The sequence below is a fragment of the Tetrapisispora phaffii genome, chromosome 9 (assembly GCF_000236905.1).
Source record: "Tetrapisispora phaffii CBS 4417 chromosome 9, complete genome".
Taxonomy (NCBI): Eukaryota; Fungi; Ascomycota; class Saccharomycetes; order Saccharomycetales; family Saccharomycetaceae; genus Tetrapisispora; species Tetrapisispora phaffii.
This window is the reverse complement of record NC_016528.1, coordinates 686,066-700,933: the sequence shown is the minus strand read 5'-3', so window position 1 is coordinate 700,933 and position 14,868 is coordinate 686,066. Positions and strand designations below refer to the sequence as shown.

At 32.9% G+C, this 14,868-nt stretch overlaps 5 protein-coding genes across 5 annotated transcripts; 1 reads left to right on the top strand and 4 right to left on the bottom strand.

The window, feature by feature from the left end:
• Nucleotides 1-128: 128 nt before the first annotated feature.
• JIP5 (Jip5p) lies at nucleotides 129-1,688 on the bottom strand (the record flags this gene model as incomplete). Its single annotated transcript, XM_003687203.1, has 1 exon — nucleotides 129-1,688. The coding sequence occupies one exon, from the start codon at nucleotides 1,686-1,688 to the stop codon at nucleotides 129-131; it is 1,560 nt and encodes a 519-aa protein (XP_003687251.1).
• A 667-nt stretch (nucleotides 1,689-2,355) lies between these two features.
• MRP2 (mitochondrial 37S ribosomal protein uS14m) lies at nucleotides 2,356-2,703 on the top strand (the record flags this gene model as incomplete). Its single annotated transcript, XM_003687202.1, has 1 exon — nucleotides 2,356-2,703. One exon carries the CDS (start codon nucleotides 2,356-2,358, stop codon nucleotides 2,701-2,703), a length of 348 nt encoding a protein of 115 aa, XP_003687250.1.
• A 240-nt stretch (nucleotides 2,704-2,943) lies between these two features.
• Nucleotides 2,944-3,603, bottom strand: TPHA0I03140 (Rho family protein; the record flags this gene model as incomplete). Its single annotated transcript, XM_003687201.1, has 1 exon — nucleotides 2,944-3,603. The coding sequence occupies one exon, from the start codon at nucleotides 3,601-3,603 to the stop codon at nucleotides 2,944-2,946; it is 660 nt and encodes a 219-aa protein (XP_003687249.1).
• A 668-nt stretch (nucleotides 3,604-4,271) lies between these two features.
• Nucleotides 4,272-4,901, bottom strand: RHO1 (Rho family GTPase RHO1; the record flags this gene model as incomplete). Its single annotated transcript, XM_003687200.1, has 1 exon — nucleotides 4,272-4,901. One exon carries the CDS (start codon nucleotides 4,899-4,901, stop codon nucleotides 4,272-4,274), a length of 630 nt encoding a protein of 209 aa, XP_003687248.1.
• Nucleotides 4,902-6,031: 1,130 nt separating this feature from the next.
• On the bottom strand, nucleotides 6,032-13,849 carry FMP27 (Fmp27p; the record flags this gene model as incomplete). The annotated part of the gene is made up of 1 exon (XM_003687199.1): nucleotides 6,032-13,849. The coding sequence occupies one exon, from the start codon at nucleotides 13,847-13,849 to the stop codon at nucleotides 6,032-6,034; it is 7,818 nt and encodes a 2,605-aa protein (XP_003687247.1).
• Nucleotides 13,850-14,868: the final 1,019 nt, after the last annotated feature.

The window sequence follows — 14,868 nt, the reverse complement described above, 5'->3', positions numbered from 1 at the left end:
CTATGTTTTTAAGTTTATTGATATTATCTTTTGTTATCGCAACTGTGATACCTTCTATTATCTGTATACTGTTAGTAGACTTCATCTATTAAGGGTATGGTTATTTATTTCTAAATGGAACATAATAATTATAAACCTTCAAATTTAGTAATACCATGGTTGTCATTATGGGCAACCTCTTTTTGAATTTTCTGTTTCTTCTGTTTCTTTTGAAACTTTGAACCTCGAGTCTTCCTCTTAGAATTTGTTTCATTATCAGAGTCAGATAGACCCAATATATCCTTATCAAGCTCTTTCATTAGTTGCTCTTTTGATAGACCAATTAGTCCTTTTTCATCATCATTTTCTACACTCTCTGTATCCGAAGTTTCACTTTCAAAACCTGCCCATTCTTCAGTTGCAGGAACTTCGACTTCTTCATCTTCATTCACAGAATTATCTTCATTTTCTTCATCAGAATCACTGATTGAAATATCACTGTCGCTCATACTAAAATCACTCTCGTCTTTGTTACTATTGTCTTTGACTTCTACATTGACGTCATTCAATTCCCATATCTTGACGCTATCCATGCCACCACTGATGACTCTGTACTCGCAGTCTAAATCAAGAAATGCAACCTCATCTAAATTGCTATGTTTTCTTATTTCAATGACCTTACCACTTTTAGCATTTGCCTTGTATATTTTACCATTTGAACAACCACACCAGATACAATTATCATCTTGCAAAGTAGGTATAATACAGTCAATACTCTCATCGGCTGCAATTTTAATTCTTGTAAGTTGATCTTCCAAACCATTCTTTTCAGGTTTCCAAACTGTTAGCAGGCCTTCTCCCATACCACATACTATAGTATCACCAACTTCAGGGTCTACAAAAGTACCACATAAAATCTCATCTTCTTGGTCATCACTTAGTAGCACCATTCTTTTCGAGTCAGTATCATCTGGTAATATTTTCTTATCAGACTGGTTGGATTCTCTCGCGTCCCAGTAACCCAAGGTAGTTTGGCCTAGTGATATAAATTTATATGCTGATCTTCTAGAAAAATGGAAGATGTCATTTATAGCATCTTTACCATCGTGAATATCGATCAATTTATTTTTTTCTTGCAAAGTCTCGCTATCCAGCACTAATACATTACCAACTTCATCACCCAAAACTAAAAATGGATGGGTGCTAGATTTGACGATTTTTGTAAACTTGGCATCTTTTGGTTGTTCAGAAAGAGTAATCTTCTTCAGAACTTTACCTGTTTCAGTCTCTGACTTCTTTAATACATTATCACTGCTAACAGAATACATATACTTCCCATCTGAGTCCAAAGCAATGCCTCTTACACTCTCTTTATGTCTTTTTGTCTTCCAAAGCAACTTGATACCAGCAATATCTTCCGTGTCTTCACTTGGAACCTCGACCACTGCCCAAAACTTCTCATTTTTATCTTTCTTTGTCGAATCATCTGTAGCAGATTTGCGCCTTCTGTCGACTGCCTCTTGCAACACAGTAGCATCATATTGATGGCAGAAGATATAGCCAGTGGCAGTCCCACTAACGACGATCGGCTTTTCAGGATGGCATGCAACTTGAAACAGAGGATCCTTATGCTTAAACTCGACAATAGGTAAAGCTGACGAGACCAAACTTTCTAAATTAGTCTTTGTAGAATTTTTCTTCTTAGCCATCTTTCCAACTGAATTATCCTTGGCTGGGTTTCACTGGAACGCACAAAAAACTACAAATTTAACGATAGAAGATACAAAACGATCTCAAAGTTAATCATGGGTTGTCAAGTGTCCATCTTCTTAAGCTGATCTTAGAGAAAACAACAGATAAAGTTCATAACACTCAATGTCATCCCATCTCATCTCGAAATGCACTGAAAAAAATTTGAAGGTAAGAAAACACAGGAGACACGCGATAGCATTGTAATACCTGTGAACAGTCAATTGGCCTAGTTTTTAAGGTAGAGTGGTCACTACAAGACAAGGTTCATAATAAACACTGTCTATAAAATAATGATATGGAGTGTATGCCATTGGAATTTGAATAAGCTTGCAAATAATGGACGATGTCACATTACAGTCGGTGTTAGGAGGACTCTTGATAGTCAACTTACCGTTTTATGCAGTCGTAACATGTGATTTGGGTTCTTACAATATGTAACCTAAGAATATCGAGATCGAGTAATTTGGATACTTTCATAACTATAAAGGATGCTTGAACCTTTTCATAATAATTGTTGTTCTTGAAGGGCATCATAGAACTGTAACTTGTTTGCAGTGGTTTAAACTCTACTCTGGGTTGTTTAGCTATTGAAAAAAACAAATATCGAAAAGAATACCGCAAAGTATGGGCAATTTCAGATTTCCATTCAAGACTAAATTACCTCCTGGGTTTGTGAATGCCAGGATCTTGAAAGATAATTTTAAGAGGCAACAGGTAGCTGAGAATGAAATAACGATCAAGGCATTGAAATACATCAGCAGGAATACGGCGTTACCTCCAAGGGCTAGACTGGAGGCCCAATTGCAACTGAGTGTGATGCCTAACTACACACGTTCAACTCAAGTGCATAACAGATGCGTAGAGACAGGTCATTCAAGGGCTGTTTTGAGTGATTTCAGACTATGTAGGACTCAATTTAGAGAAAAGGCTCTGGCAGGTGATCTACCAGGTGTTAAAAAAGGTATATGGTAAACTATTTCACTACGAACTCACCAAATTTAAATTATCACTAGGGGCATATTTAGTAGGGAAATAGCATCAGTATCCAAAGTTGTGGATAAATATAGTATATTTGAAAATATTCAACATGTAAATAAAGTAAATATCGATATATACAACTATATCCTCACTAAATAAGTAAACGAAAAGAAAAATAAAATTATTGTTATATATCTTGTAGTTATTTCTGTAGATTGTAATTATATAAAAAGCTCACATTATTGTACATCTGCATATTCTAAGTTTTTTTCTTTTTCTGACGACATTGGAGTCTGTCATTGTCACTTTGACAGCTTCTTCAAACAATTCTTTTATGCCATATCCTGTAAGAGCAGATGTCTCGATATGTTGAATTGCCCCAATTTCCTCTGCTGCTCGGATACCTTCTTCTTTCGATATAGACACTGTGTTTTGTAGTTTGAGCTTTGCTATTGTATCTGGGTCATTCCTCAGATCAACTTTGCATCCGACTAAGAGAATACTGGCATTCTTTTTACAGTAATGGAATACTTCCGATGACCATTTTTCTATAACATTATTTAGTGATTCTCTTGAATCAATTGAATAACACAATAACACAACATGTGAGTTCGGGTACGAGAGAGGTCTTAATCTTATATAGTCATCTTTACCTGATGTATCCCAAAATCTCATATCCACTTTCTTATCTTCAAAATTGAATAGCTTTGAGCCACAATCAAAGACAGTTGGCACGTACACTGGTGAGAACTGGTTACTTCGACAAGCTACCAGAAGTGCAGTCTTCCCAGTGTAGGCATCCCCCACTATAACTAACTTTTTATTATAACGAAAGTCATTATGGGTTGATGTATTTGAGGAAAATGAGGTATCAGTTAATTTTATTTCTTCCATTTCCTCAGTGTCACTGGACAAAAATATAGTTATTTAGGGTAAAGTAAAATAGAAATAAAACAGGTTCTTGCAATTTTTAGCTTAGTAGTACTACTACTATAGATATTCTATTGCCATTTAACAAAACTACTAACACTATTTGACCACCAGAATGGTATGTTTTATTTATAACGATAAATAAATAATTTAATAATATGTGACACTAAAAAACCCTCGAGACCGAAAAAAGTGCTGATAATGGCAGCTGCGTGTGCTCTTGATTAAGCAATTATATTGGTAAGATATCTCATTACAAAGATGAGATACATGGGAGTCAAGGTTCAGCATCGTGTATTGTTTATGCAATTATCTACAATATTATTCTTATTCTAACCTTTAATTAAAATGTAAAATGAGCGGATATATTTAAATTATAAGTTATTTAATAATAATTAATTATATAATGATAAGTTACTAAAACCAATGTAACATTAATGATATCATTGAATGGATAAGTTGATTGTATGATTTTATACACTCATAAATAATCAAATGAGAATTATATATAATCTGAATGTTAAAATTAAACCTGAATATTTTTGTTTGATTTTTTTTACTATTATTATTTTTTATTATTATTTAATTTGTTCAGACATGAGTAATCGTGGTTAGGGTGATCTAAAATTTTCTTACAAGACAACACACTTTCTCTTCTTCTTTTCTGAAGTCTTCTTCTTTTGTTTACCATTGTTCTTTGATTTCCCCATTAAAGAAGCTCTGGTAGCAGCCTCGAATACTTCTCTTACACCGTAACCGGTTTTAGCAGAGCATTCAAAATAGCCAGTGGCACCTATTTGATCGGCGACAGCTTGGCCTTCTGCAGTAGAGACTGGTTGTTGACCTGCTTCTCTTAGATATTCGATGGCTTGTGGGTCGTTTCTTAGATCGACTTTACAACCGACTAGGATGATTGGAACGCCTTGACAAAAATGTAGAACTTCAGCGATCCATTTTTCTTGCACATTTTCTAAAGAATCTGGTAGATCAATGGAGAAACAAATCAACACGACATTTGAATCTGGATAAGAAAGAGGTCTCAACCTATCGTAATCTTCTTGACCAGCAGTATCCCATAGTGCCAATTCGACACGACGACCATCGACTTCGACATCTGCGACATAGTTTTCAAAAACGGTTGGAACGTAAACTTCTGGGAACTGACCCTTGGAAAAGACAATCAACAAACATGTCTTACCACAAGCACCATCACCAACGATAACCAGCTTTCTTCTAATGTTACTACCTACTTGCTGAGACATTGTAATTTCTGTACTGTTAAGTTACTTGTCTTTAATGTGAATGTGTGTGTATGTATATATGAAATTCTAATTTTCCAAATGGTACTTCCTCAATGAGATGGAATGATTTGTGAATCTGGTTAAAATCTAAAAGTATTTGTATATTGCGAACAATGATAACTTCTGAATTGTTTTAGACACAACTTTAGTATATAACGAATACGACACTATATCAGTTTTTCCAAGCAGTCGAGTATGCGTGTGATCTTCTCAATCAGTAGCTCAGTACAAGAGTATAAAAAATGAGTTGCGATCAGAACAAGGAATCTAATATACGAATATAACAGAAGTTCTCCTTTAAGAATAAGATTCAACATTGAAACATCGAAACATTGGAACAATGAAACATTGAGACAATGAAAATGCTAAATTGGAAACTGAGAGTTAACGTTGCAGTATTTTGTTGTTGTCGATTTTATTTTTAGTATTGTATTTTGATGTCTAGTAATTTTTTTGTTTATCAAATAAATAAAATCAATAGTGGTGGTGGTGATGATGGATGATAATTAATTAATGTTGGTGATGTGATGTCCCTTCTGGCCCCCACGCCTATGCCAGCACGCGTACGGAACCAACGGGAAAATTTTTTTGTTCAGTGAGTTACCCCTACAACGCATTCGGAAACTTTGTGAAGGGAGCCGGAGGAAAGAAAAAGAAACGAAAAAAATACGGCACAACAGGGGCGGGTAAGCAGGGCGCATTGGCCCATTACCAAGCCACGAGTGACAGGTGACAAGTGACAAGTGACATGTCACAGTAATGCAATGCTAAATCCGGTCTGATGTTCGGGTGGCTCTCACCATTTCCAGACATATCTCCCATATAAAAGGACATTTCGAACTGTTAGTTCTTCTAAAATTGCTAAAGAACACTGCGTTCATTGCAACAATGGCCATGCAGCAGAATGGAAAACGCTGTCATCTAATAAGATAAACAGGATCGCAGTCATATAAAGAACTTGTCGTTGTGAATTATGGCTATACCTTTGTAAATAAATATATACGTTTACAGACTAACGGCCAACCCAAAATTATTCCATGCCCATATCTGTGGCATTCATAAAAGGTCGGGTGTTCCCTTTATTCCCCTGGCTAGATGGGGATTTGGATTTCTGATTGTTTTAATTGCTCCCCTTCACTTACTTTGCTATTTGCACTAAGTGTTTTACTCAATGGTACAGAATGTGGCAATAACAATGAACTCGATTCTAACGCAGGTCTTCTCTTCAATTTTGACAACAGGAACTTACCACTCTGTTTCAGTAATGCTTTTATTAGCACTTTTTTCAATATTATGATGATATCAATCGATCTCATGGTTTGATTCACAAAACTTAGTTTAGGGAAGTTGAATACAAAGTCTGTGACGTTGATCAATCTTTTGGATCCCTTACCTTTGAAGCTGATACAGAGCTTGAACCCATTAATCACAATATTTTCCATGATCACAAAGTCAGTAGATCTTTGAATCATTTCATTCAATTCACTATTATCTTCTCCATTGAAATAAAATTCACTATTTAGTGATTCTACATCACTTTCTTCATCTGATTCATCATTAGTATGCAATGCAGATGCAACCTCATGCGGTAATAACCAATGTACTAATTTAAGTACTGTTTCCTCTTCAATGCTCACAGAGAGACCCTGAACAAAAGTCTCTACACTCTTGACAACTTTTATTCCACCAATAGGTTTATCCATAACCCAATTAATATGGAACATCGGTTTATTTTCCTCTGTTATACTTTTTCGTAGAAGTTTCTTTTGAGTAACGTATGGGCCTAGCAAGTTTTTGTAAGCCGCAGTATCTTCAAGATTAAATATATCAGCGGCTTTTACCGTTATTGTATTAGAATTATAACCCGATGATGAAGCAACCCTATTAAATTTAATATCTTTTGATACTACAGTCAAAAATGGCGTTGAATCTTTTTGTAGCATTAGCAATTCTATGCTCTCGACATCGATGTTCCACTCCATGCTCTTAGTAAACTCATGCCTTTCTTTACGCCTAGAACATAAAACGTGTAGTAAAATGTACAACTTTGAAAGATTCGTTATACGTTCATTGTGTATATTGAATAAATCAACTAAACCTGCATCGTCCAATAGCTTTTGTCTAAAAATCGATTCGTTTTCAGCCAACTGGGATTTATGGATAACATTTGATAACAACACTGTAGTGTCATATATTTTCCTTAATTCGGTAAAATCAAAGCTTATAGATACTTTATCTATTTTCTTCTTCAAGACTGGATCTGTTAGCTTCATTGACATGAATAGGTTCGTGGATATTTTAAATAATGTTAGGTAACTTCTAGAATCACATGTTACCTGTACTTTCGGAATGTAAATATTCATACAATCTTGTAATTGATGTCTAACAAATTCATAAACGGATGAGAACTCATATATCGAATCAAGATAAATAGTTGTGTTTAAATTTTTGATTATTGTTGAATCACTTAAGGCAGATGGATCAAAACACGACTCTGCTCCTAACCAAGGTGACCAAGGAACTTCTTTTGTCTGGCCGTAAGCTAAACACTGGAAAAATATGTCCATCGAATCTTTAAATTTGTCTTTATGAAATAAAAACACATTAGCTTTCGATATAAGTATACCATACCGTTTCAAAAATGTATCTTGAATAAATACATCATTATTATTAGCGCTAGCAAATGATAGTACTCTTAATTTTATTAACGGTGCAGCAATTACTATACACGAATTTGGTTCAAATTTTGAAGAAAGCTGTATTTGCGGAGCTAGAAATTGAACAAAATGATCTTCGCTAGTAGTATAATTTATTGATGTAATTAACTTTCTTAAACCAATCTCAAAATATTTCAATATGTCTTCTTCCTTTTCTTGCTTTGTACCATGATTCTTAGCAGATTGTGTAGAACTTTCTAAGATTGAGGTTTTAAAATTCTGTTCGGAGTTGTAATTAGAAGGACTCCCAACTGTGCCACTTTTTTGATTCACAATGTCTTCAAATGTCCTTATTGACTTATATCGGTCTATTTTAGAAAAATAGCTATTAAGATTTAAATACATCAAATAAGTTGTGATTACATCTCTAGCACCCTCATCCCATCTTAAAAACATACCAAAAATTAAGTATCGATTTTCGTACAACTTTTTTGATGCTTCTGTTTCTTTATCTATAACCTGGAAATGTAGATCTTCTGGCTTAACATTTCCTTTAGAGTTCACTACCATTTTTGTATCTTCAATAAAATATTCCAATTGCTGAATAATTTGCTTAGTCATATTTATATGTTTCAGTAAATAGCTCTTCTCTTCTGAAGTATTGGCAATTTTCAGCTTCTCATTTAATTCTTTTTCCTTAGTTAATAATGTGCTAATTCTTTTTTCCTGATAAGTTGTTGGAAGGTCAATTTGACCATTAACACAGCAACAATGAGAGATATCATTTTTAAAAGCCTGAATTGGTTCTGATGTGACAGGATCTAGTTGATATTTATCTCCATATTTAGCTCTTTTCTGATAAACAAATTGAGGAGCCAACAACAATGGTCTTATAGTAACATGAGGCGTGTAATCATCTATAGATATTGAAAAAGGTTCCTTGAAATCGGAAATATCGACCCAGTTATCATCATCCTCATATAAATCAAACTCATAATTTTGCTTATCCTCAATAAAAGTGACTTTGTGAAACTTTGCGTGAATCGTACGGATATCAATTGTTCCTGAAGAAAAATCACCTTCTAAAAATTTCATTCTTGAAACTCTTTTATGTTCATTTAATTTCTCTCTGAACTCTGATATAACTTCTTTTCTTTGGTGCAAATCCATGACAAACCTAGATACCTTAGCTTTAATTCCTACATATTCTATATTCTCATAGAAACTGGATGACTGTGTGTTGTTGATATCTATGTTACGTTGGATATGAGTGATAAATAATGGAGATACATTAGCATAATATGAAATAGTTCTCAATGCACCTCCAAACTTTGGACTCAAATTTTTAGCATCATATAATGTACCTCTTCGAACGGGTGGGTTATTTGAAAACGATTTCCACCATTTCAAGAATGTGTCCATTCCTGATGAGTCTAATTGCATTGCATTATATGCATTACTTGAATTTGATAATAGAGCAAAAGACATGTGTATGAAATGACTTTTAAAGTTTTTATAAGCGTCATACTTCGATAAATCTTTAACATAAATCGGATTACATAGAAAGGTTTCATAATGTGGTGCAAAATCGCTAGAACGGATTCCTCCTTTACCTAACCCTTCAAAAACAAAACCAAGTTTTAGTGTCATACCCCCGGATAATTTAATACCATTTTTTTCTATATAATGTTTCTGCATCAATTTAACTGCTTCTTTCCTTTCATTATTATAATCTTGTTGAAGGAGGTAATAGTAAGAAGCATATGTCTGTAAATTTGTATTATCTTGATTAGGAACAAAAATGTTTTTGTGTGAAGGCATCGACCATACCAATAACGGCTTTGCAAAATAATTTGGTATTGAAAAATAGATCTGATCAGCTGAGCAGGCTAATAATTGCTTTGGAGAGTTATTTGGATTACAGTCCAAAACAGTGTTACCATTAAAACCAATTATAAATCCTGCGTCTTCTCGACCAATTTTATAAGGGCTCTTAGCGCCTAGAAGAGATATTTCAAATCTGTTCTTTTTGGCCCAATTGATCTTTATACGTGAATGAAACATATATCTAATCTTATCCCACACACCTAACTTAGGGGATAAATCTGTGGGTGGTTTCGATAAATCTTCAAAACACTGCATTACTTGTTGAATAGCTGGCGAATAGGATGAACCCCAGACTACCTGAGTGCTTCTTTCTGTATGAATACCAATTTCTAATTTACTATACACTTTAACACTTGTCAAAGTCCTTGGAACAAAAAGTGAGTAATAATGGTCTTTATTAACTAATTCAACTGAAGGAACAAGTGGCACGAATATTGTTCTTATTTCATTGCTGGATTGTATCATTGCTTCAGTTAAGCATAAATCACCTGAAATTTTGAAGTTATTTGAAATTTTTTGGTTTTCTGTTGGGGGAGGGATATTAATAAATGGTAAAGGATAATCTCTCAGATGCCATCTGAATTCCCTAATATTTACATCCAAGTACATGGGAAACATAATAGAGTATTGGGTATCTAAAGGAACTCCTTTACCTACATCGTGGATAAATTCTGCAATGCACTCAAGACCACATGAAGGTTGACTGATATTTATATCAATACCTTCTACTATTATTGTGGTCAAAGGAGGAGAATATATAAAATCACGAACATTAGTATTGAAATCTTTTGAAATATTATGTAAATTTGTTAACCCCCATAAATATTCAAAGTTCTCTTCGTACTTTTCTTTTTCAACCTTCTTATAATCCTTTATTCTTCTAATCCATGATGTTGAAATATTTTCCTGTAATCTAATGTAGGACTCGTGTTCATTTATCAAAATTGGATTTTTATCTTCTAAGAGTTCATCTTCTTTTTCTGAAGTTTCTCTATCCGATTTCTTAGCAGAAAGCAGTTTTTTTAAAATGTTTTTGGATTTTTTGCAACCTCTTGCACTAGAAAGAAATACCAACTTAGTGTATGTGTCATCAGAAGAGAACTTATCATTATTTTTTTCACTTTGATTAGCAGAGCTATTAGTATCCTGATATTTACGTTCTAAACTATTTTTAAATTGTTTGACTTTTTCTAATCTAATTCGCTGCTCCTCTAAACCTATTTGAAATATCATGTTTAATTCCGATTCGAGGGGATCATCTTCAATAGTTATAATAGACCTTTTGGAAGATAAATTAACGTTTGGCAATCTTACTGGATTAACAGTTACTGGGAATATTACTATGTCTGATTGTGATGTTTTCATGCTGTATATCATTTGTTTCAAGGATTTTACAATAGTTGAAATATTGTCAAAAATTCGGTACATCGCAAATTTGTTTGGAATAGAAAAATGTGAAGATTCATAAGCCAAGGTAACTCCTGGGAGCACCTCTGAATTTCCAGTTTCATTATTCTTAATTTGGCGAAGCATCTCCGATAAGTTAATATTCATCTTGAATTTATTGATTAACATCATTCTTATCCAAGTATCCTTTTGAGTTGGTGATTCAACACACATCCTCGCTAGCTCACCATTAATACATATGTCATTTAGTTTATCAATTGATATAAACATATTACTAGATTCAAATTTGATTTTTAATGCATTAGGAAGGATCAAAACTTGACGAGAGAGCTCTGAAGATAACCTTATTTGAATTAATTGTTTAAACTTTACCCAGTCAATAAAATACCAGAAGGATTTCTTTTTAGCCTTATTCAATGATACTAAAATTTTTTTTGCACACGTCTCCTTAACAGAACAATATGTGTTTTTTCTAAATATCTGATTTAGTGTATGGAAACCGGATATTCCCATAAAAACATTTATTAAATCAACCATAGAACTAGCTTTTTTATTATCAATGACGATTACTACTTTGTTCTCACTTGGAACTGTATATGACTCTGTTTCTGGAAATACTTTTATGGATACTACTTTCAAACTTGACACTGTTCTTGACGAAAATTCTGTACTAAATTTACAAGTTTCATAAATGACAGATGATGTTACATTATTAACCAATATATTAAAGTTCCATAGACGATCAATTTGTGTTGACTGTGAAGTACCAATATCCTCCAGATCATTTGAATCGTTCCTGTTCAGTGAATCTAGTCCCGATTTAGACATATACACTTGTCCCATTTCTATTTTATTATGCCATTGAGTTTTATTACTGAACAAAGCTAACTGTACCTTATCCACCTTATTTGTAAATTTTCTTAATTTTCCCTCAACAAGATCTTTTGGACTTTGGGCTTCAAGTAACGAAAAAATATCAGGAGGCATAAAAACAGATCTGATACCTAGTGTCATTTGTATTCTCCTTAAATCGACCTTAATGTAATCAAAATAATCTGGCAGTGTATTAAATACGAAACTTTCAGGAGAAACCTTTTTTATTGATTGCATTTCTTTTAGTCTTGAACAGTTGAATTCAGCATTATACAACTGTTTTGCAAATTTATCGTAAAGTTCCTTGAAATAAATAGTTTCAACTTGAAGTAATTGACAATCAGTTTTCTTTACAATTTTATTTAAGGCTATCATCGACCGTAACTCTGATAAATCAATATTAACGTTATCGACTTCACCGTCAAATGAAAATTGTATTTCTGGTGACCACTTGACCTTTTGCTTAAGAGACACACTTTCAATTTCTAAAATTTTATGATTATAATTGCTTCCATCCGTAATCAAATGTTGACAGTGTAAATCAGATAATTCTAAGTCAAATGCAGTATCATAATTTATAATAGAATCTAGCTTATCATTCTGAGAAAATGACAAAGATCTATTCGATTTGTATGTTCCTAGAAGAGCAGATAGGTAGAAAATAATTGTATCCGTTTCATCATTTAAAATTATCTTTGAATCATCTAATGTAAATTTAAGGTTTAATAATGGAAACAATGATGTTAAATAGGTTTTTAGCACCTTTCTCCACTTTAGTGAACGAAGATCTTCAAATTCCTTGAGTTGGTCAATTGCATCAATTTCTTTAGAGTATCCAAAGGCTCCTTTGAAAACTTTTATATTACGGGAAAAAGATTTTATAAAGGAAAGTGTTGTTATATCTAAATCAACGATCAAAGATGATATTTGGAAATTTAATGTACTTAAAGCATTTTCGAACCGGCCCTCAGAAAATTGAAATTGTTGCGAAAAAATATTCGTGTGGCCATATAAATTAATACTAGGAACTTCAATAATTTTTGCTAAATATATTTCTTTTTCATTTATTTTGTTTATTTTTACTCCGATATTTACTCTTGAAAAATTACTATTGATCTTATACGGAGTGTCATCTTCACCAAAGTTTAAATTATAACCAGGGTAGTCTTTAGAAAATCTTATTAAATTTAATGTAACATTGGATGCTTCTATGTTATATGTAAAATATTGGCTTATCTCATTCAATTCTGGTAAATTAGTTAATTCAAGATCGTCCAGTAAAATTTTATCCATATATAAGTTAATTTCGCAAATCGGCTTTAAATAGCCTTGTATTCTTTCTAATTTCTTACGGAATGCTTTTATTGTGTCTTGAATCGCTAAATCACATAGTATATCAGAGTGTTTAGATTCTATATTATCAGGTTCGATTATCTTTGTACTAGCACTCTGCTGTTTTAAATAAGCGTATGGTAAACGTAAAACACCAAACTTTGAATCTATCTTAATATCGTTAAAAACAATTGAATGATCTACTTCAATCTTTTCAAAGTTTATTTCAAGTTGTTGAAGAGTATCAGTCAATATTGTCGAGTTCTTATTTTTCACTTGCCTCATGAAAAGTTCAAGGGATAATGATGACGTTATTTCTTTATAGTTAAAAACAGACCCAATCGTGCTGATATATAAATCGTAATCCGTCAAAAACACATGGTCAGCAACAATATGTACTTCATTTAAAAAAGATAAAAGATGCGGTAGATATTTAAATAGCCATTTGGGTAAAACAGCTTTCAAATTGTGACCATGGCTAGTTTTTTTATGGTTGGATGCATTAGTTTGATTTTTGTTTTCTATTTGTTTATTGTTAAACGTTAATTTTGATATTCTAATTCTTTTTCTAAAGGGATTAAATTCAAGCAATTCTATCTTAAGTATATCCTTATATTCAAACCCAATGATTCTAAATGTAAATGGATTAATGTAGGCTGCCGAAATACCAAAGAGTGTCTTTATTACCTGTCTTATTAGAAGCCATGTTGCTATAACTAATAATGGCAATTTTATTATCAAATCAAACCACATTTTTAATTACAGTCAAATGCTGATGAGTGCCTATTGGTATGTGAATGTTTATTTGAAGGGCCTCTTACAAATAGTTTAGGTTGTAGTGCTTCAAAATATTATATTACTTGTCTTAATAAATGTGTTAGTATGGTATCACATCTTCATTTAGTGCCAGACAATAACTATTTTACATAAGATAGAGATTATTAATATTTTCATAATTAATGATTTTAACCTTTTGTAATATTAAATTAAAGTTTCCAACTCTTCAAATTTTTAAAAAATAGGGCAGTTTCTTTGTACTATAAATCATCAGTGCTACCCACGTTACCGACATGCCGAAATATTCAATGACATTTCTGATTTTTCGGAACTTCCTTAAAAAAAGTACTGAGAAAAGGTGCATGACATGTTATGCGTCTGATTCCAAACTAAAGCATGGAAAAGTTAAAAGAGGGAAAGAAAACTAAAGTGTAGTCATCACCGTAAAGAGAAAGAGAGAGAGCTAAACACTATCGTTGTAAAACCTCATTTTATTAAGACAAACAAAATGCTATTCTTTATATTCGATCGTGACTTGTGGTATTTGGTATTTTTTGCTAACAATTAAAAATATCCCACCATTGTGACTTATTTACAATGCTCCTCATAACCAATCCTTTAGACGATATCTAGTGTCCAATGGGCAAAAGAAGTATCACTCCTTTTGTTTTCATAATTCACATAGAATAACTATAACGATGTCTAGCCACCAAAATACAAAAAAACATGAGAATAATGTTACTTGTAATACAAAAGAATACGTATAGTTTCCCTTCAACCCTGCTTCAATCACGCAGGAATGCGGCGTACTAAATGAATGAATTTGTCTCTCGATTACCTGAATGCAGAGTCATCTGAAACTAACTTCCGCCCTTCTAACACATACCTATTCATTTACCTATATATTTCTGCTTCTTATACCTTTGTTTCAAACGCTTTTACTGAAAACATATCAACGTAATGTAGTTTATAAAGTAGTAAAATATTTGCCGCCC